Raw genomic sequence first — 22,505 nt, 5'->3', positions numbered from 1 at the left:
TGGCTTGTTACACCAAAGCTGTCTTTCTGCCGCTATGGACTGGCTGCTTATTCTTCTGTTATATTCAAATCTGGATCCCGAGACATCTCACAATGAAAAACCATGAAAATGGCAGGTATAAGTATATGCTTCATCACAGATGGCCCTAGAAGGTAAAACCAGATTTTTCATGCATGGACGCTATTTCTGCATCTGTTTTTGCATAAACAATCATGATGTCTATGAATATTAGATCCATAAAATATCATGTTAAGAAGCGATCTCCATTTGTTGTTGAAGTGCATCTGGTATGACATAGACTGGGAAGGAGATGATGCAAGTGAAAATATATGTGGTTGCAAGTAGGATCTTTATTCAGCTCAAATGACAGAAACATGTTACCTTATGCATTGCAACTACATATGTAATGAAACCCTAAGATATAAACATTTCACTAAGCAATTTCTAGAAGGACACAAGGGAAAAAATGATGTCAGAGAGTGGAATTTAACCTTAGAACAGTAGTGCCCTCGCTTTCAAAGTGGCAAACACTGCCAGCTGCCGTGACGAGCTGGAGGCCGCAGGATCTCTGGCAGCTTTGGCAGCAGGAACACAAGGCGTTGCTACCTGCAGGTTACAGAGGATTAAGGGCTTTTTTCACGCTGACACAACCACAAGTTCTGCCCTGAAGGCCAGATGCTGGAGGCTGCGGCAGCCTCCGACTGAAGCACTAACTCCTCCAGTGTAAGATGGTGGGGTTTATACCACTGTAACTATGATGTCAGTTCTAACTAATGGTGCCATTGCTGAGCTCTGCGTTTTGAGAACAACTGCGTGCAGTCAGCCAGGCACTGCGCTCCAGATTTGGTCTGGGGTTTTTTTCAAAGTGATTCATCTAATCCATTCTCACAGCCCTGGTCATCTTGTGCTTCATGAGGACATCCTTCACCCTCAGCCAGGCACTGTGCCTCACCATCAGTGCCATTCCCTGTTAAGAGCATGAAGGCAAAAGGTAAATGAAACTCACGGGTGGTTTTTAATACTACAGAAAGAAATGTAGAGCCCAATTTTTGAAAACCATTTCAATAAAACTCAGCAAGAACTTCTGTGTAGAAAAGAGAAAACAACGCTTTTAATTCCTAATTTATTAGGATTTCCACATAAATAAAAGGAAGAGGTGATTGTTAACTAATGGTGGATTGAAAATTTTTTTCAACAAGAGCTGAACAAATCCTTCCTTTTAGTGCGTATGTGCCACCCACCTTTTCCTCTGTCATTAATTACATCACTGTAATCTTACCAGGGCAAGTAACTGTAATCTGACTGTCCTCTTCCCCTGGGCCATTTGGTTGATTGCAGACTGGTGACAATAGTAGATTATCCCTGGGTTCGCTGACAACCTCTTGTATTAAGGGGTTTGAGGGGGTTGCTTGTTTATCTTTGGTCTCCCAGTGCCTTTCTGAATTAGCAGGCTCTGTAAAGAGGCTTTCAAGAAGGGGCCTTAAGTGCTCCTTTTCGTGCTCTTTATTTATCTTACGCACATCTGAAAAAATCGCTGTTGGAATTTCTTCTCCTGCTGAATTCTCATACATGCTTTTATTGTTTTCCTCTAATACAGAATCGCTGTCATTTGTCATTTCAGAAATGATTTCAATCTTTGGGTGATATTCGTGCTGTAAAGGTAGAAAACGTAATCAAAAATAGATCATTCCAGATGCAAAAGCTTAAGAGATGGGTAAATATCTCCTGGATCCACATAACAGCTGTCAGCTTTGATGTGCTGTTCTCCCAAAATGCATGGAAGATGTGCTTCACCATAGCTCTGCTTCTTTGTGGATGAATCTTGGGCTAACTATTTCTCAGGCATTAGCAATGAACTGACCATAAACTGTTAACAGTTCATAAAAAGACCACCTATTTCAGCAATTCAGCAGAAATTCAGTGTGGGCTCAGTGCTATTACTTTACCTCCAAACAGAGGGACCCAACTAACATCTTCATCTGACTTAAGAACGGAACACCCTTCGGAACGTGAGAGCTGCTAATGCATACTCCTTCAATAATCCTCTTTGTTCCCTTCCCTTATCTTCTGATTAATTGGAGGTACTGTTGGCCAAGACATTTTGCAACACTGTTATGAGTCTGTGACCAAAAGAGCCCTGACTGTAGGAAAAAGTTGCATTACCTTGGAGGGACTTGTAAAAACACGTACTCTATCAGCCTCTGTCTCCAGCAAGGCAAGTATGAGTCAGCATCAGCACGAGAATCGAAGCTGTGCTTTTATTCTTTGAGGGTTTCTTTTTTCTCATTTCTGTTTATAGGCTTTTGCCTAGAAAATCAGTTTGAGCACAGCACAATGCTAACATTGGGGCTGGAACTACTTCGTATCTGACCGGCCCCAAGTTAGGCAGAGGAGTTCCAATCTCTCCGTGTTTTCAGTTGAAAAGTCTGATTTTATTCAGTAGCAGGCAGTTTGTCCTATGTATTCAGTCCTTTGCAGCATATTAGTACTGGTAAAGTATATTTTAAGAGTAATCTTCATTAAAACACTACCTGCTACTAAGAAATTTATCTTATTTAACTGTTGCATTACTTGATCTTAAGTTTTCATTCTCCTATTTTTGCAACACAGTAATATAAAAAATCAAATTAAAACAAGATTTTCAAGTGGATAGAGAAGATCTGCTGAAACATCCATTTTAGTTGACTAAATGCATAATTGATTGCATCTCCCAACCAGCATTGCACAACTTAGATTATCCTCATTTTGCAAAACATTTGTAAATGCGTTTAGGGAAGCTTCATCACTGGAATTAATAAGAATCTTTTACCTTTTGAACAAAGATTTCCTCTTCTGGGGTAAATTCATTTACATCTATATCTTCTAAATCAGGCAGTTCCTGAAGACAACCACAAGATCGTTAATCAGTGGGAAAGGCTACTGTAACCAATAAAACACGACATCGCTGTCTCATTGGTAACCATTGGCAATAACCTTAATGTCAGACTGAATGCCATTTTCTACTACGCTGTGTGATTATGAAGGGAAGAAGGATAACCAGCAAGGCATTAACAAGATTTTAAAAGCAAACGTGGGTTATGTCTATTAGCTGGTTCTCTTCTATTCAATAGAGTTAATCTCAACTGCGACCTGTCTTTATGGGTAAGAGCCAAATCAAGATCTGCAGTCTACCTGAAACTGTTTATCAGTAAGCGCTGTTAAGCTAAATGCATCTAATAAACACTACCTTACTGTGAATTAAGGATATAGAACTGCAAGCCTGCTAAGAATTGGTTTTCCTCAGACAGGTCCAATTATTTCAGCTTTCTGTTAGAAAATGTTATCCAAGACAGCTATCGCTTGCTGACATGAAAGCAAAAATAGAGGGTGGGAATACAAAATCATAGGTAGAAAGTAATACCTTTTTGCCCCCCCCCCCTTTTTTTTTGATGTGTGTAGGTCAATCCTGGTAAAAGCATATCCTTTTGTTTTGAGCTGTTTTTAGAGCTTACTGATTTTGTAGCAAGCTGCTTGGCATGGTAGCATCAGGAACATCTAATCTCTACTGTTGTGCGTGGTGGAGGTTATTACAGAATTAAAATCAACAAAGGAAATTTCTGTTTCCTGATATGGTTGTAGCTAGTGCAGTACATCCTGAAGTCACATAGTTTTATAATAGCATTAACAATGTACAAATTAAGATTTGAGACTAATGTTAGTGGGTAGAACATGGCTTCAATAGGCAAGTGAAAGAGCTGTTAGTCTTGTTCCCATCGGCAGGCTGCATTTGCAGATCAACCCAAAATTGCTTACTAAAAGTTATCCTGGTTTAGGTCCACAGAATACAGTTCAAACACCACCAAGGCATGTGCAGCAACATGGGCTTGTTTCTGCTTGACAGAGGGATGTCCTAACCACCGCATTACAAATCCTCCTCCGCTCTTCTCCCTTATATTACTACTGAGGCCATCTACTGACTCCAGGACATGAATAAAGACGACTGTGCTGCTCCCGAGCTTCTCACCATTGGCATCTTCACTGCCCTTCCCTGCTATGTCAGCACTAAGTCTCTCTGGAAAATCTGCAATAGCGTAAGTATTGGAGGTTGTTCTGAGGAGCTCTTTCCATTACTAAACGTCAGTTGGAGAACAAAATAGGGTAGAACACTGAAATGTGTATTAATGTGTGTTTTGGGTTTGTTTTTTCTTCTGTAGAATTAGAATAGTCACACTTCTTATGTGTCAGAAAAAACCCCAAGCATGTATGCTGAAGAGTTCCTTTTATACTATGTTAAAGTTTGTGCAAAGGAGCTTGCTATGGTGCCATATAGCACCAAGAAAAAAGCAAACACTGGATCTGTGAGATCTTCACATTGTGAGTACTTGCAGTATCGCTATTTATTTAAAGCTTTTATTTCAGACCCTGAAAGATCTGCTTATAAAAATAATGATGTATATGCTTGGAATTGCTGCCAGTTCTCTCCGCTATCCTTAAACCTATTATTAAAAACAGCCAAACAGGAGGGTGCAGCAGTGAGCCCTCTACTGAAGCAGTGAGTTGACCCCTTCGATAACAGGATGGAATTTCTTCCTGGGAAATTAAAAGCATGGAAAAGATATAAGAGACCTTTCTAAAACATTCCAGTAAGAATTTAATTAACTGTGGCAGTATAAGGGATCAAAGAGTATATTAAGTGCTCTGGGAAATCACAAGCTCAGAAGTTCGTCATAATCTGAAACTGTCAGTTTAGCAGCAGTGCGATAATTAGGACACAGTGAATAGTTCTCCTGTGAAGTGAGATTGTGTTTTTTCAGTGGTATCCATGTCCTCTTCATGGTTAAATGTGGTTATACATGTTTAAATGTTTGCATCATCAGACAGAGATCTTAGATAATAGAAGATCGCATTACAAATGTCAATCACTTGTTATATACCTGAATGATGCACATTCTACTTTTCTTGGAAATACACCTAGAAGTTATATTTTGAGAATTAATTTATAATATCTAATATTGCTAGCTAACATTTACAATGAGTGGGTGGCTATTTCTTCCTTATGCTTTTTCTCCAATACATTTTCAACTGCATATTTCATTTAAGTTTTGCCTAAGAGGACGCATGTATCCAATAGATTCTTTTTGTTGTGATTTCTATTTTTTAAATGAGAGCCCTCATTAACTTCTCCAGAGAAATCACAGAGATAGATGATCAACTTCACGTGACTTATGGCCAAAGGACAAAAGAAACTTTAGAAGCAGTGGTAAATTCTTTACACGTGCTACGCTGGAGAGAATGAATACCCCTACAACTTTATTTTTTGGGTTCGTTTCCTTCTTTCCTTTTGCTTTTCCTAATAGTTGACCTTTCTTGGAAACCTGCCCGTGTAGTTTTATTAGCCAGGATGTTACAAGAATTAATTTGGGAGCAGACAAATACCCAAATCTGAACTTCTCAAAATCTGAATCCAATACCTACGTCAAGATAAAGTTTCTCCGGTGTTTCCAGTTTCACCTGTTCAACTTCAGTATATTCATCCAGTTCAGGAAGCACGGCCTTTGCAGTCGCTGCCTTCTCTCCTGGTAGATCTAAAGAAAAATCAATACTCAGCTGCAGAGAACTAGCTGAATAAAAGACTTTCGATATTGCAACAGCAAGCACTGCAAAACCAAACTGCTTGGTGACCTGATGGCCATTCAGAATTCAAAGCTGAATCCAGTGCTTTGTCTTTCCATCAAATTCTTGGTCTCCCTTATATTGTATAAATTAATATTTCCATTTTGCAATAATGTATTCCACAAATCTACAAAAGCGTTCATGGTGTGTGAAGGCACAAAACCACCTCTAGAGTGATGTCCAGCTTCTGCTGGCAGACACACTGCACAATTTCTGTGGGAGCAAGGGAAGCCTGTAAGCTCTCCTGTCCTGCCGCTAACCCTGGCATGCATGAGAAGTGGAATTCCACCTTTATGAAGCAGAAGTTGCAGCTTGAGCTCTCAGAATTTTGTTTGTTTGTTGTATTTAAAGAATATTTTATCCAGTATTACTCGATTTTCAACTAGTCATTGTGTAAGTCTAATGGGATGCTCTTATCTATGAATCAGTTGGTTTGAGTCACAGCAGAGGCGGTGTTATACTAAGAGTTTGGCTCATCGTCTCTGCATCCTCAGTTTGGTTTGGTTCTTCACTGTGTACATTACCATCTGCCTTCTTGTTGAAGTTTGAGTGTTTGTAAGAGTTTGATTCTTGTGCATCCTCTTGCATTCTAGCAGGAATATTTCCAGATGGGAGATCTGTGTTATCGTCTCCCCTATTTGGTACAAGCGTTATCACTTCATCATGAGCATCAAAACTTTCATTTCTAAATTTCTCAGTCTTCTCTTGAGTTTCTTCATCTTCTGATATTTTTGAAATCTCTGATGTATTAGAATTTCCATCACTATCATGTGAATTTGCAGGTGCTCCTACAGAAGAAACAAGTTCATTAAAACTGCTGAGTTAATCTACCATTACTCGTTCTAAATATCCAAACTTTACTACGTGGTCTTAATAGTTTGGCCTAAAATATGCATCAATACTTTGTTTGAGCAGCTATTTGTGGATCAGTAGTCCTCCCAAGATTGCAGCGATGTTGTGGGTTTTCCCATCTCAACTTCCTAGCACACACAGTTCCCCAGCAAAAAACTCATTTAGAGAAAACACTATAGTAAATAATTGTCTGGTATCTACAGTTAACTTTGAAAAGACTCACAAATGACTATATATTTAAATATATGTCTGAGCAGTCCGATGGCTCGGTGACAAATGCTGAAGGTATCCTCTCCTTTATGCAATCTACCTGCTTGCAGAAAAAGTTTTGCTTGTTAGTCAACCATGTTTGATTTCAGAGCCTGTGAAACCCCAAACCATACCAGATCGATAAACACTCCTCTGCACTGCAGTACGGCCTTCTGATTTGGCTTCAGTCCTGTTTATCCTGGAACACGCACACTTCTCTAGAAAGGTTAGGTAGGGACCTATTACTGGCCGTAAACATATGCCTCCTTGAATAATGTGACAGGAGAATTTCTGGCATAAAAAAAGGCAGTGAGTGAAGCAAATGATCAAAGACCTTCCTCCCTCTGCCTGTGTTACTGCTACTGTAGGCTCTAGGCTGAAGCTTTTATTGCTAGTGAACACAGCAGTGGGAGAGGCGCCTGGGGACTGGAGCGGCGTTTGTCACTGGGTCTTACCAGAGCCCATGTGCCCCTGTTCTGCCTCTTGGGGAAATACCACTCTTGGGGTGTAACTGCCTGCCTCCACCCACAAATGCCTGCTGGAACCATTATTGCCCTGGCTAGCACCTGGTTGCTCTGGGGAAGAGCACAAAAGCTTGAAATGCCAGGACAGAAAGTAGTTTGTTGGTTTTTTGTTTCGTCAGCAGTGAGAAAGGTGATGATTCCTTAAAATCATTGTGGTTAATGCACCAAGGTTAATAAAGTATTTAGTATGGGAAAAGGAGATTCATAAATATATTCCAAAAATTGCATCAGCCTGCTTCTGAACATTTAGGAACTATTAATTTATTTTAAACATTCAAACTGAAGCAGACACAGACATCTTCCAAAACAGTAACCACAAACCTTCTCGGATGTCTGTTGTATCTCCATTTCCACATTCTGCTCTTGCACCTCTTTCTTCCATATACTTTTGCCTTTTCTTTTCCTCTGCTTTTTGCCTGATTGCTGCTAAAGCATCGATGCTATCTTGGATTTTTTTCCTCTCTCTGGTTTCCCATTTTTCCCTTTCTGCTTTCTCAGCTTCAAGGCCTCCAACAGCCCAGGCTTCTGCACAGGCTCTAATGAAAACACAAAAGGTCGCTGTAATACAGCTATAAAAGCCCATTTTTATATTGAGAGAGAGATTTAAAATAGCTTGCAACAGCATAAAATAGCTGCAAAAGTAAAAAAGCGTATAGGAGTGACAATCCCTTACGCAACAGGGATGCACGTATCTTGTATGTGGCACTGCAACAAAAGAAACAAAGATATCCAAATGCTGGTGAATATACCACCAGAGATCTGCCAGAAGCGCTGATGTTGGCTCTGTTTTTCCAGACACCTATTCAGTTTCTTTTGAAATCGGGATTTGTCTCTGGTCTACAGACTTGGCATAAAACAATTCTCTTCAAGAATTAATTCTCTTGTGAAAAAATACTTTTTTTTTTTTTTGTATGTTAGATGTAGAACTCCATAGTATAATAATCTTGTACTCAAAGTCACCCACCCTCAAAAAATTATACTGGTCAGTCTTCCTTTCCTTCCATGAGAATATTGGCAAAAAATGGATAAGTGAGCATTAGCACTTGAGCTTTATTGCTGTGTAAAGAAGATGGGTCTGTTTCTTACCTGTCCTTTGGGAACACTGGTCTGTCATCCAGATATGTTAGTACTTTTAGTTGAACAGTAAGTGTTTTTCTATAATTAGCAATTTTCTTTATCACTTGATTTCCCATCAAATTCAGCACATGCTAGAGAAACAAGGGAAACAGTTGAATAGCAAAAAACACCAAAAACCAAACAATCTGGATGTGCACTTTCCCTATCATTTCAAAAACAAGAAGTGAATAAAACATCCTGGGTGCTACAGGTAATCTACAAAAAACAAATAAAGTTTAATAACATTTTTTTTTAGACCACGACAGTGGACTACCCAAGAAAACCATTTAATGGCAACCACTTAACCCATACACATGATACAAACCTTCAATTATATTTGGCTTACCAAATTAGGCATGGTCTCCAGAATAGTTATAATACTTGGATCACTTAGATTGTTGTGGGAAAGATCGAGAACAGAAATACTTGGGCATTCTTGCAAGTGCTGTATGTCTTCCAATGTTTGTAACTTGTTGTGAGCAATCTGCAGGGTCTGCAGGGCTTTCAGACAAGCTGTCAAACAAGAAGAGTACAATGAAAGCAAAGGTCAGAGCCACTTTACTGCGGGTTTTCTGGAGCAAGTAGAAAACTGCATTGTCAAAATACTTGTTTATGTGGAATTGGGAGCTTTTTTCCTGGGGAAAAAAAAAAAATCTAGGCCTCCAAAGCTGCTTTCTTTACCCCAGGAAAAACAGTTGTTTGGTTTCAGGATGGTGGTTGGTTTTAATTCGCGTTTCAAACTAGTCAGTTACACAAAAGCAAGAGCTCGTGTTGCAAATTACTCCCAATGTACGCAAATGAAAATGTAGAGGAATTCTTTTATATTTTCTGCTGAAGATGGAATAAATCCTTTAATAGCCATAAAAGATTTGGTAATCGTGTCTGCAACTGCCAAAGAACATCTTAACTGTAAAGTAAATGGTGAAAACTGGATTGTCAGCCTGTCTGCGGCACAGATAAGTACTGGGATGTTATTAAGAAGTGAGGAAAAACTACTGAATTGTCCTAGGTATCCACATGAAAGTAATTACTATGTCTTTTCTGTTTTCTCATCTAGTTAAATTGCAAAACACATAGGTTTGACTCTTATAGAGAAGCTTTGTGGACTTTGGTATGGGAAATTGTGCAAAATTTTAACATGAATAACCCCCCCCTTGAAACTAGTGCCACTAATAATAGCTTAGCTTAGTCAAAGCTTAGGAATATGGGCTTGTTATAAGTTAAAACATGTTGCACCAACAGTTCTTACAGAGGTTCTCAATGGTCTTAATGTAGTTGTTGCTAATATTGAGGGAATCCAGCTTTTGTAAGGGATCAAGGTTTTCAATTTTGTTAATTAAATTGAGTTGCAAGTAGAGGCAACGCAACTCTGTCAGAGCCTCCAAATTCTCAATTTTCGTTAAGCCGTTGCATTCCAGCCATAAACACTTCAGTCCAGTATACTCTTCAAGATTCTCCAGGTGGTCAAATCCTGCAGAAATAGATGTTTTAAAATGAAGTTGCATTGGCTGAAAACAAGCCTTTGGAAGAGTAAATCTCATTAAACCAGTACGGCTGAAACAGCCTGTGAGAACACTTGTACTGCCAATATTTCCACGGAATTAATGGTACAGTACCTGGTTGATATAGGGCAAAACCACATAGGTACCTATTCTGGTCTATATCTCATGCAGCCCTTTAGATGCTCAAATAACACACATTGAGAAAACAGCATAACCAAGGCCAAACATAGAAGGTAGATTTAGCACGTCCTATTTATTTAAAACGATTCTTATGCTAACCTGAACTAGCTAACTGTATCATGCAAAAACCTGCTCGAAGATCACAAAAGGATGGTCCATGTTCATTCTAGCAACTTCTTTTTCTTTCAGTAGTATTTGAGAACATGCAGCAAGTCTTTACTGTTCATTGTCTTCCTGACCATTTTTATTTGGCAGTAAAAAAGTCCCCAAAGCTGGAAACCAGCTTCTTTATATAAGCACATTTAAGAAGAAACACATATATTTTCATCTGAATGCAACCCAGACCATTATTTTAAGACACTTCTTAGAGGCTACTGGTTTTGGGAAAAAAAAAAAAAATAAAGTGTCCCTTGATTCCTAGTGATCCTTTGAATGACTCCACAAAGTGAATTAGAGCTATAATCAGTTTACTTCTCTACCTTGACTCATTTTGTTTCACAAGTTCATTATTATATAAAATTGAATTATGTTTCTAATGTAAAAGAATTATTAGATGCTTTACTTCAGTAATTCTCTGCTAAAATGCAGAGAATTCTCTGCTAAATAGATTCTTAGCTAAAATGCTATTTAGAATGATAAATCTAAACAGTCAAGTCCACATCTTACCTTTATAATGCAAGTAAAGCGTATCATTTAAGTATGGGGTCATGTATAATTTCTGCTGTTTACAGATGTCTCGCAGAATCTTTTTTGTCATTCTGAAATAATAATGGGAAGCAGAAGCAAAACAAAAAATGGATTTCAGTGCACATTCTGAAATCTTTGGTTTTTTAACAGATTTCAATGCAACACAATTAATCGTTCTTTTATGCAAGAGAAATCACTACAGCCTTCAAGACTATACTCCAAATAAAAAACATTCCAATTAATTCCATTCATAAAATGTGTTCCTTCACTAATTACTTTATATGCAGTTATTGCTCTCTGCCATCATTCTTCCTAAGAACTTAATTCTGAAGTGTGCCAGGCTGGTTAGCCTGGGATAATGAAATTTTCTATGTAAGTACAGTCCAATCTGCCTCCTGATAACTCCGTGAAAGTCTGTCTCTTGACTTTAAAGGGCTGTAACTGTCTCTAATACAGCTATGTTAAAGTTAGCAGCAACATAAACTTTGGGAAGTTTCACCAACATGTAAACAGGTACAAGAGTGGAAGATAAATCTTCATTGTTCCTTATATATCATTCCATAACTAGCCCACGCAACCAGACTTCCAACATTATTAAATAGTAGCAAATATGGTTTTTAATTGTATTATTTGCTTGCAATGTGCTTAATCAGAGATAACAGCAGAATAATCCCATTTTACAACTATTAATGAACAGCCATTGCAGTGCATGCTGGTTTAGGCTGGACCAAAATTAGAGCCAGAGCTTATAAAGAAGGTTGTACTGGGTTTGCATGGCAAGGTTTTGGTAGCAGGGTGGCTACAGGGGTGGCTTCTGTAAGAAGCTGCCAGAAGCTTCCCCCACGTCTGACAGAGCCAATGCCAGCTGGCTCCAAGACGGGCCTGCCGCTGGCCAAGGCCGAGCCCATCAGTGATGGTGGCAGCATCTTTGGGATAAAAGAGTTAAGAAGGGGGGAAAAAAAACCAAACCCAACACGAAGAGCAATTGTAGTCCAAGAGAGGAGTGTGAAAGGAGGAGATGCTGCAGGCACCAGAGCAGAAATTCCCCTGCAGCCCGCAGAGGAGACCACGGTGAGGCAGGCTGTCCCCCTGCAGCCCATGGACATCCATGGTGGAGAAGATTAAACTAATTTCCCAAGTTGAGTCTGTTTTGCCCATGACGGTAACCAGTGAGTGATCTCTCCCTCTCCTTATCTTGACCCAGGAGCCTTTCGTTATATTTTCTCTCCCCTGCTAGGCTGAGGAGGGCAGTGACAGAGTAGCTTTAGGGGGCACCTGGCCTCCAGCCAGGGTCAGCCCACCACAGAGTTGTATCTTATTGTTAACCATCTGAGAAGATACCTCTGGATTTTCTCTGCTAAAATTATCTCAACAACTGTAATAGTTACATTGTGATGAATTAATACAATGCATTGTCTGAATTGATGCTGAGAAATGGTCAAATCTACTGACAAATGACTCCCACAAGAGTTTGCACCATTTTCTCCAGATCCATTAAATAGACGACATCATGTAGATAGAATGTAGTTTGCTACTGTGGCCATAAAAAAAAAAAAAAAAAGCTGTATAGATGCTGGAAATATCATTAATTCCTGATTTATTGATTATACTCAAGTTCATCTTCAAAATTGTTCTCCTGAATTAACATGCAGAATGCCAAAACTCCCTTTGACTTCAATGATGCCAAGATTTAAATAAAAACCATAAACGATGTATTACCTTACACAGCCCCTCTTTTCTTCTGTCCTTTGTCTGAATGAGTTGGTTACCGATTGGTGATCACCATCTGATTTTTGTTCATCCTGTTGATCTGCTCTGGACATACAGTTGATGGCTTTCTCTTGAGTTTTGACATCTTTGTAAGAAAACAAGTTGCAGTTTAACAGCACGAGTGGGGCAAAAGTGTCATGTGGCCAATTACTTTAGAGAAATACGGAAGAGCATTTGAATACGAATGTCAAGAAAAGAAGTGTTCTAACCAAGATTTTTGCTGACATTTTTAATGAAAGAAAACTTAGCTTTTTTAGAAGGCAAAGTAGTAAAATAAGTAGTTGCAAAATAAATTGTTCATATTTGCATTTTATTTTTTTTTTAGATCTGGAAGTCAGGTAGTACCCACTAGCCTTAAGATTATTATAACGTACAGTGACAATAAAGTACTGGCACCAATGTTCTTACGGTCTTAGACAGCTACTATATATTACATTTAATTATCAATAATAGTTTACTATAGTATATAATAATAGTTTAGTCTTTGCATGTAAAGAGATTGCAGTAATGGCCTATCTGAGTCATCTCAAGCACTGTTTGTTAGTCTAGCTCTTCTACAAATTTACCCTTTTGCACTCTTCGGAAGGTGTCTCCAGTGCTATGCTCACTCAAGCTGTCTTTAGACTGCCTTTGATTAATTGCATTTTTGATACTCTTCTCTTCAGATTCTTGCTCTGCACCTTCTAGTTGCACTTGTTGCCCATACACTTAAAAAGAGACAGTGCAAACAAGATGATTTTAGAGCTCATTTAATTATAATTAAAACATGTAGAGGTCAGGCTAGCTGTATAATTGCAACACAGGAAAAGGTATCTCTCCAGCAATAAGAAAATCAAAGAAACAGAATGTTGTGGTTTAACTCGGCTGGCAGCTAAAACAACCACACAGCCGTTCACTCACTCCCCCCGCAGTGCGATGAGGGAGAGAATCAAAAAGAAAGAAAGAAGGTAAAACTTGTGGGTTGAGATAAAGACAGTTTCATAGGACAGAAAAGGAAGACAATAATAACAATAATAATAATATACAAAAGAAGTGATGCACAGCACAACTGCTGACCAACCAAAGCTGACAGTCAGTTATCAAGCTGAACTGCCTCCGGGCCCACCACCCAGTTATATATGGAGCATGATGTCATATGGTATGGAACATGCCTACGGCCAGTTTGGGTCAGTTGTCCTGGTCGTGTCTCCTCCCAGCCTCCTGTGCACCTCCAGCCTCCTCGCTGGTGGGGTGGTATGTGAAGCTGAAAAGTCCTTGACTGCTTGGCAACAACTCCAGCATCAGTGTGTTATCAACATTATTCTGATATAAAATCCAAAACACAGCACTATACCAGCTACTAGAAAGAAAATTAATTCTATCTGAGCCAAAACTAGGACAGAGAAGGGAAAAAAAAAAGCACAAGAAGATAGCAATGGAGCAAGTCTCAGCCTCAGTTATGGAAAGATTTTCAGTGACTTCAGTGGGAGAAAGAATAAATGCGTATTGTGTCCAGATAAGTAATGACAGACGTGATTTCTAGGCTCTATGTTCACTAAAGTTCCCTAAATTCATCCCAGCGAACCAGCTGGAAGGGCTCACCTGTGCTGACAGAATTGCCTTCACTTTCTGTTTGGGTAGCTTCGTTTCTGGTGTCGTTCACAGACTCCCCTGACACCTCTTGTGCAGCAAGGCCTTTGTCCGAGTCTCCGTTTTGTGATTGCATTTTAAGATTTGTGATTTAGACAAACGTCCGCCAAGTTGGTATTTGACTTACAATCCAACTTCCAGCCTAAATGCGTAAAAGCTTTAGTAGGAGAACCTGTTACAGACAAAAAAACCATGTGAGTAAATTATCAAGCCTACACGGAGCTAGCAGCTTGGGGCCATTCACTGTGGAGATACCAAAAGGCAGGGAGAGTTTATTTTAAATCACGCCCACCACGGATCTCGCTCAGAGCAGAGGACCATGGCCAAAAAGCCCCCTAAAACCACAGCAAGTCACTTCTTTCCTCTCACAGCTGGCACACTGAGGGTGCCGCGATGGTGCTCCTTCGAGGCACAGCCTGCTCCTGCGTAACGTCCGCCTCCTGCCCCGCTGCAAGCCAGGTGGACTCCCGAGGGCAGCTTTAGTCTCCTCACGAGGACTGCGGACGCTGTTACGTTTCAGCCCTGCACTTTTCGCTGCCGCAGCCCGGGAGCTCTCTGGACGAGACTGGTGCGCTAGAGCACACCGCATTAGAACTCCAGCTCCCTTTACCTGACCCGGGTCCGCGGCTCACGGGGTCGACGGCCCCTTCTGGCCTCGCCGCGGCGCCTCCCAGGGAGCAGGAGACGAAAACCGCGAGGGACGGGACGGGATCGAGTGACCCTGTTCCCGCTCCCGCCGGAGGCCCCTGAGGTACGCGCAGCCGATCCCGCTCCAGCCGCCCCAACCGCCGCCGTCGCCATGGCGACGCCGCGCGCAGGCCCACAAGGCTCCGCGGCCGCTCCCGGCGGCCCCGCGTAGCGGCGCAGGTGGCGGTGGGCGAGGGGAGCGCGGTGCCGCCGGAGGGTCCGGCCCCGCGGCCGCGGGTGAGGCGCGCCCGGCGGGTAACAGCGCCTCGGGACGCCGGCTCTGCGCAGGGTTTCTCCCCGTTGGTCGCGGCTGGGGGGGCTGGTTTCCCTCCGTTACAGCCCGGCTGGGGCCAGGGAGGGCCCCGGGCAGGGTCCGGCAGGGCCGGGGCTGAGCGGGGCGGCGGGGCGGGCCGGGCCCGCTGGGGTCCCTCAGCAAGGCCGCGCCCGGAGCCTGCCCTCCCTCCCGGGAGCGGTGAGGCCTGCGGCCCGCAGTGCGCTTGGTCTCGCCAGGCGCGGGGAGGGCGGTGTGTAACGGCCGTAAGGCAAGCGGCGGTAAGCTGCCGGCACGGGTTGTAGATCGGGTGCTGCCGGGGGGGCGGGCGGGTGGCTTTTGTGCTCGTTTTAAAAAAAACCTATTCACGAGTCAAAACCTTGTGAGGCACAGCAAACTTTCTGCTGAAAGCCTGTGTGATGTGACGTTAACGCACGGCACTGTCCCGTGGTTCAGGGATTTTCAAACCATAAGGACATGGTAGATGCGGTGCATTTGCTGGGAAAGGGTTAGTGCTTTGTGATAACCGGGGGCTGAAGTTATACTTCTGATTCTGAGCTTGCAGTGGCTCTCGTGTAGCTTTCTGTGCTTGGAAGTTTCTTCTCTCTCCTGCCGATTATCCTTGCCTCTTTTGTAGGAGGATCTTAATCTTCGAAAAACTAGTTTTTACACGTTGAGCTTCCCTTATCAGCTTGGACTTTAATTGTTTTCTTTACAGTATCATTGATCAGTGTTATTGCAGTATAACTGATGAGTAGCTAAATTCTTGAACAATGAAAAATGGTGCTTAGACTGTAATGTGCTGAATCTCAAAGATTATCCATTCAGTCTGAAGTTTACATGGCCCAAGAGGTGATTGTAATTGCCTGTGTCTATTTTTTTCCAGGCTTGTGATCACCATGGCTGCAGTGGATCGTTTCTTCCTCTTGTACAGAGAGATCAGCCGTTCCTGCAATTTTTACATAGAGGCCCTGGCTATAGTTGGAGCTTGGTACACAGTGAGAAAATGTGTCTCTCTTGCATTTGACACTTACAGCATGCTTAGGTTGCATTTAATTCCGAAGCTGGGCGGTGAGATTGATCTTGTCAAGCGGTACGGAAAATGGGCCGTGGTCACTGGTAAGAGACTGAAACAGTATATTTGCTTATGTGTAGATAACATACCATGCCAGTACTGTAAAGCTTGCTAGCTTATACTGCTGGGTGAGCTTTATGTCACGAGCTGAGGCCTGTATTATCTCCAGTTGCAAGTTAATCTGCTGGAGCAGTGACAGTTGTTCACTGCCTTACTAAATTCAATTCCTGAGGAGATGGGCATGCTCAGTGTGTTGACTGACTGCTGGGAAAGAATCACAGAGCAATTTTCCCCCAAAATTGCAAGGTACACCCCAAACGCATACAGGTGTAGAGAGATGCAGACAAGGTCCTTCTTCTGCTACGGGCTTTTTGCATGTGCTCAAGTTCTTCAACAAGCTTTACATCATGTAGCCCTGATATCCTTGCCTTTCATTAAGGTTCTACACAAAGCTCTCTGTTGCGTCACAGAAAATATGAAACTTGTATGAGGTGGGATTGCAGAAGGTTGCTACTGACAACGTTGTCTTTATTGCTGTGGTTTTGAGATCACCATATTCAGTGCCAGGTGACCTTCAGAGAATGGAATAAAGCTGTAATTGAAAGAACTGGCAAAAGGGAAAGCTGGGGCTGCTCCAAATTTTACCTGTTTTTTTTCTTTTCTATTACAGGTAGCACAGATGGTATCGGGAAGGCGTATGCTGAAGAACTGGCAAAGCGTGGTATCAACATCATCTTAATCAGCCGAAACAAAGAGAAACTGGAGGCTGTATCTAGAAGCATATCTGAAACCTATAAAGTGGAAACAGATTTCATAGTAGCTGACTTCAGCAAGGGGCGTGAGCCTTATCCAGCCATTAAGGAGGCTCTGAAAGACAGAGAAATTGGCATTTTGGTGAATAATGTAGGATTGTTTTATCCCTACCCGGACTATTTTACCAACCTGTCTGAGGATATGCTGTGGGACATGATCAACATAAATATTGCTTCTGCTAACATGATGATGCATATTGTACTGCCGGGCATGGTAGAGAGGAAGAAAGGAGCAATTGTGAATGTTTCTTCTGCATCCTGTTGTCAGCCGACACCAATGTTGACAATCTATGGAGCCTCTAAAGTAAGTTGGGGTCTAATGTTTAATGGCATGCACTGAAAAGTGGATGCCTTATAGGTTGGTTGGTTGTAAACACATTCAGCAAGGCTATCAAAATATACCTGAAAGTTTTCTTGGAATTTGTTCAAATATCGGAGGTGAATGTTACGTGTAATATGCAGTAAGCTCTTTATCCTCACCAATCCTGGGCTGTGAACCAAAGTCTGTGCTGTTTGGATTGTGTGTGAACTGTGGCATAACGGTAGTTCTAGGAAAAATGTTATCTTCCTCAGAGGAATGATGTGCAAAGCGGCAGTTCTGTGACCCACTGAAAGGGTCAAGAATTTCACCTCTCTCTCCTTCAGCTGAACTGTGCAGATGTACCTCAAGCTATTTACACACTAGTACTTGGTAGCAAGATGGGCTATGCTCATGCTCAAGCCACCACTGTGACAAAGGTGGTGGCCAAATCAAGCCATTACTTCACCTAACACCAAGGGGCAGAAGGCTTCTTACACCGTTGTCTGTGCCATATTTGGGGAGAAGCAAAAAGAACTTTTCCCCCCCTGTAATTATTCTTCCTGAGGAGATCCAGTCAATAATGAATAGGATAGTGCAGCTGGGGGGTGCTGGAAATATGAATGTATGTGGGAATGTGGATTTACACTGGATGACTTCCTGTTGAATTCACAAAAGGAACTGAGATTGTAGAAGGATCTCATCTCAATCCAGTGTCTAAACAGTAGTAGCTATTGCTCCCAGCTGTCGGTGGCTGCCCTCTGCTGTAGCCTGACCCCCGTGCAGCCTGGCTCCTGGGATAGCGAGTACTTCCTTTTGCCTGGAGAAAAAACAGTTCTTATTACCCCAAGGTATAAAATTCCTTGCACATTTTCTTCAGTGTGGAGACTGGCTTAAGATTCCTGTTTCTGTTGCAGAGCATCTTCCACCTTGGTTATGCTAACTGTATGTAGAACTGCACTCTGAACTAAATCAATTAAAAGGCCTGAATGAAAAAGAACAGAACAAAAGCAAATGTACCAAAATTTCTTCCTTTAGCTGGCATTGTTAATCCAAATCCAAGATCAGCGATCCAGTTCAAAGCCTGGCCTCTGAAGAGTTATGTTTGCACAGCAGTGGGAACAAGCTGCTCTAGCATCCTCAGCCTCTTTGTGTGTTAACAGTGCAGGGTGTTTGAAGTGGTTGGCTTGTTTTCCTAAAGCAGGTGTAAGAGCATTTGTAGAAGATGCTCTCCCAACAGTTTGCTGGGAGTGAGGCTTTTGTGAGGCTGTTTGGGAGCAGAAACCCGTTCACTCACAAGCTGAGTCTAAAATGCTCTTTCTCGGGGGTAATTGGCTGTGCGGCCCAGCAGTAGCTTCAGCATGGCATCAGTGTTGCTGCCTTGATAAGACTGAGGAAGCCTTATTTTTCCCATCTGTTTGGTTCCAGCAATCCCAGTTATCAGGCTTGTGCTTTTTTATGTTATTCTGTAGTAGTAACATGACCTAAAGGAGATAATACAGATACACGTAAACAAGTGCATGCTGAATTTTGCACAAGGGAGTTGCAGGAAGTAATTAAGCTAACTTCTGGGGAAGATCAGTTGAGTATGAAATTCACCTGTAAATGTATTAAAGAATGAGCCTTCATTTTGTCCTTTTGACAACAGTACATACAGTTAGCTTTAGAACGTCCCCTGCAATGCCCCCAAACTAAACAAGGTGTTTGTTTTGGATGAAATAAATGTTGCTGTGTTGGTTTTAAGTAGAAATTATCAGATTGTTTGTTAAATTCACATCAGAGAGTTAAGCAGTCGCTTTCTCCTGTAAGTTACTGTACCGCTGCAGGTTTTTAGCAAACAAATAGCAACAAATAGAAATGTTGGCAATGCTCTAGAAAAGTGTATTTTTATACTATTCAAGGTTCTACTTTTTTAGCTGGTGTATAAAATATGCTACAACTTTTCTGTAATTTTAATGAAATTCTGCTCTGAGACTTGATTTTTTAAAAAAAAAAAATATAAAAAGATGTCTCTTTCTGCTTTTGTTTTTCTAGACCTACTTGGACTACTTCAGCAGAGCACTACATTATGAGTATGCCTCAAAAGGAATTTTTGTTCAGAGTTTAACGCCATTTGTAATTGCTACAAAAATGGTAGCGTGCAGCAGTGCTGCATCGAAGAGATCATTCTTTTTTCCTTCTGCTGAAGAATATGCAAGTCACGCTATTTCTACTCTTGGGTTATCCACAAGGACTACTGGTTACTGGAAACATGCAATAAAGGTAATGGAATTCATTAAAGTATTCGTGTTTGTCAATAGAAGTAAATAAGCTGTTTAATTTCTTAGGAGTCTGAATGAAAACTATGCTCATATTGTGAAAAAGTGCAGTATATATTGTAGGACTTAAAGGCATTGTGCCATATTTTCTCAGTAATTCTGCTTTCAAAAATTTTGTGCAGGCATGCTTATTTTTAGAATGAGAGAGTGAATCCAATTCCTACTGGAAATGTGCAGCAAAAAATGGGAAGGAGTCAACTTTTTATTCAAAAGTTGCTGACTGGGCAAGCGTTTCACTGTCTTCTATCAACAGAAGTATTTTTTTTCAATCTTAGTTTATTGAGTGTATTTCTACTTTCGGGAAGAGTGGGTAAGGAGAATGGAATAATAGCAGAAAAACAAAAAGCCCACATTTTTACTCTATGCTATCTGGAAGCAGGTCCTTTGTATGTTAGGTTTTCATTTTTGGGGGCAGACTGTAGGCTCCGAAGTAATTTTATGAACACTGGTCATATCTCATGTGTCCTACTCCATGGTTTTCTGTAGCATTAGGTCAAGTAGAAGGAACTGAAGAAGTGGGGATTAGTCTACAAGGAATAAAAGAGATGGAAGGATTCTGGCAAGATGTGGCAATTAAAGGAAGTGGGCAATGTTGCTGTTGCAAACTTGAGCAAACCACTTCAGGATTTACTTGCAGAACCTAACAGTTCAGCTGTGTGCACTACTTCAAAAATGTCTAAATATATTTACTTTCAGGGGGTTGAATTTAAGACTTAGTTGCTGATGTTTGAGCAGGTTTTACCCTGCTTTAGTGGTAATTTGAGAAACTGTTTGTTTAATGGAATATATCTTAATCCGTCCCTTCATTTCTTCTTTTTCTTTTCTCTTGTCTCCCTGCGCCTCTCCACAGTTCACGTTGGGCGAGCGCCTACCTGAATGGATCTGGGCATGGTTTGCAATGTATTTTTGCAGAATTGTACGCAAGGAAGCTTTAACATGCAAAGGGAAGTAAGAATATCCAGATGTCTTGCGTAATGACTACTATATCCTGATCAGAGTGCTGCAAAACTGTTTAGTGAACCTTGGTGGACTTACTGTAACTTATCCATACCTCGATAAACAAGCTACGTGTAATCTGCACATCACAAGTCTGGATCCTCTCTGTATCCTTGTATTAAATAGCTCCTCCATTGCTTTCCTCCATGACAAAGAGCCAATCTTGTTGAGGTTAATCTCTGTTCACTTCTTCAAGGTAATCGGGCAGGAGCAGGTATAGTTTTAATTCTGACAGTATATGACTGTCTCTTGCATAGTGCTACATGATGTCAACTTGTAAAGTTGACAGAATTTGAGAATTCTCCAAATCTGTCAGAAATGGGCCCCCTAAAATCACGCTGTTCAAAAAGACAATCCTAGTCAACTGTGTTTTCTTCAGTATGTAGTTCTGTGTAACGTTCCTGTCTTCTAAGGGCAGATGTTTGTGTGTTTTAAGTGCAAATGTTGTTGCTTTTGAATTACATTATTTAAGGAACTTCTCAAAATTAAGATGTATGGCAACGTAATATTGACTTGGAGGTTGTCTAAGTTACTGAAAAGGTCTTACAGAGCTGTAAAGGAATTTGGAGATAAGCCTGTTTGCTGTCTTGTTCCAAGTGTGAATGATCTTGATAATACTTTAAATATTCCTTCAGCAATCTGAAATAGGGCTGGAGAATTGCATAAAGAGTGTAAAAACACATTAGCTAAAGAAAAATACTGAAGAAATAATGTTTTGATTTAAAAATACTACTGGGTTTCGCAAGATAATTTAAAAAAACCCACCTTATTGCAGTTTTGATGCTGTATGATTTTGGTGCTTTTGTTTATAAAAATAAATATGTTTATGTACTTACTACGCTAGGAGGTCAGTATACTATGCTAGCTTGCTTCCTGAGATCCCTACTGGAGGATGTCCAGCAGTTGCACTGTGTTGCTGAATAAGGCAGTCGTGATTATGAAGTGGTTATCTTCAGTAACCTCTGGACTGTTAGAAACTTTTATCAGTAGGTTTTGTAGAGAATAATTTAGTATTCATCCCCATCCACTAAGAGACTGGGTACAAATGTGTTTGCAAATAACTGAGAACAACTCAGAACTAAGTTGTGTCATGTGAAAATGCTGATTAGAGCTCTTAAAAAAAAAAAAAACAAAAAACAAAAACCCACAACCAAAAAAACACTAAAAAACCAACCAACAAACAAAAAAACCCCGAAAAAAAATCCAAACAAACCTGCCCCCAGCTTTCATGACTGAATACTCTGCTTGGCCACATAGGATGATACTGATGCTTGAATTTGTTGTCCAGGTTGAAATTCAGGCTGTGATTTTTATAATGAAGGAGCTCCCTACCTTAGCGCTTGTTCCTGTTCTGTTGCTGCAGCCCTCTATTCTCAGTTCTTGGGGGCAGAAGGAGGGAGAAGACAGGGCCCAGTCAGGGTTTTGGGGCAGGGACTTGAGCTGTCTGCCGCTGACCTCCTCTTCACTGACCGGAGACCTGTTTGCTTCAACTGTACAGTGTAAAAGTATGTATTAGGTGTTGCGAATAACGACTTACCCTTGTTTGCAAATGAGATTTAAACAAATGCATTTATTTTTAGCAAGGGCTTAAATGAAGCTTGAGAGCTGTGAAGCTGTATAACGTTCTACTCCTGTGTCTCCCTCACGCTCCTCAGGCCCTGCCTGCCCGTCCCTGTCGGTAACCTCCACATCTCAAGTTTTCCTGGCAGGAGTTAGCCACATCTGAATAACCAGATTCTCACACAACTTTCTTCAGAAGGCGGCTGCGGCGCGGCCTCCTTACCGGCTCCAGCGGGAAGCCTTTCCGCAACGCTGCCCGTTACCACCAGCCTCAGGCCGCGCATGCGCGCTCCCGCACAGCCCCGCCGTGCGCATGCGCCCGCCCCC

The 22,505-nt window shown here is 41.3% G+C and overlaps 2 protein-coding genes across 8 annotated transcripts; one reads left to right on the top strand and one right to left on the bottom strand.

Moving 5' to 3' along the window:
* Positions 1-395: 395 nt before the first annotated feature.
* DNAAF1 (dynein axonemal assembly factor 1) lies at positions 396-14,892 on the bottom strand. 4 transcript variants are annotated; one of them, XM_054840409.1, is made up of 14 exons: positions 14,772-14,892; positions 14,114-14,333; positions 13,099-13,239; positions 12,482-12,617; positions 10,742-10,833; positions 9,643-9,864; positions 8,740-8,906; positions 8,364-8,485; positions 7,599-7,813; positions 6,177-6,440; positions 5,455-5,564; positions 2,810-2,878; positions 1,280-1,652; positions 402-967 (listed from the first exon to the last, which is right to left on the bottom strand). In XM_054840409.1, the coding sequence occupies exons 2-14, from the start codon at positions 14,235-14,237 to the stop codon at positions 861-863; spliced, it is 2,142 nt and encodes a 713-aa protein (XP_054696384.1). In that variant the 5' UTR covers positions 14,238-14,333; positions 14,772-14,892; the 3' UTR covers positions 402-860. The 4 variants fall into 4 exon arrangements, with proteins under 4 accessions (XP_054696383.1, XP_054696384.1, XP_054696386.1 ...); XM_054840408.1 differs by lacking the exon at positions 14,772-14,892 and having other exon boundaries at positions 396-967; positions 14,114-14,623; XM_054840411.1 differs by lacking the exons at positions 6,177-6,440; positions 14,772-14,892 and having other exon boundaries at positions 14,114-14,623.
* HSDL1 (hydroxysteroid dehydrogenase like 1) lies at positions 14,780-21,456 on the top strand. Of its 4 annotated transcripts, none has more exons than XM_054840415.1 (5): positions 14,780-14,912; positions 16,006-16,238; positions 16,865-17,310; positions 19,339-19,566; positions 20,473-21,456. In XM_054840415.1, exons 2-5 carry the CDS (start codon positions 16,019-16,021, stop codon positions 20,572-20,574), a joined length of 996 nt encoding a protein of 331 aa, XP_054696390.1. In that variant the 5' UTR covers positions 14,780-14,912; positions 16,006-16,018; the 3' UTR covers positions 20,575-21,456. The 4 variants fall into 4 exon arrangements, with proteins under 4 accessions (XP_054696390.1, XP_054696387.1, XP_054696388.1 ...); XM_054840412.1 differs by lacking the exon at positions 14,780-14,912 and adding an exon at positions 14,975-15,085; XM_054840413.1 differs by lacking the exon at positions 14,780-14,912 and adding an exon at positions 14,993-15,103.
* Positions 21,457-22,505: the final 1,049 nt, after the last annotated feature.

Source organism: Grus americana, chromosome 13 (assembly GCF_028858705.1).
Source record: "Grus americana isolate bGruAme1 chromosome 13, bGruAme1.mat, whole genome shotgun sequence".
Classification (NCBI taxonomy): domain Eukaryota; kingdom Metazoa; phylum Chordata; class Aves; order Gruiformes; family Gruidae; genus Grus; species Grus americana.
This window is presented reverse-complemented; position numbering and strand designations above follow the sequence as displayed.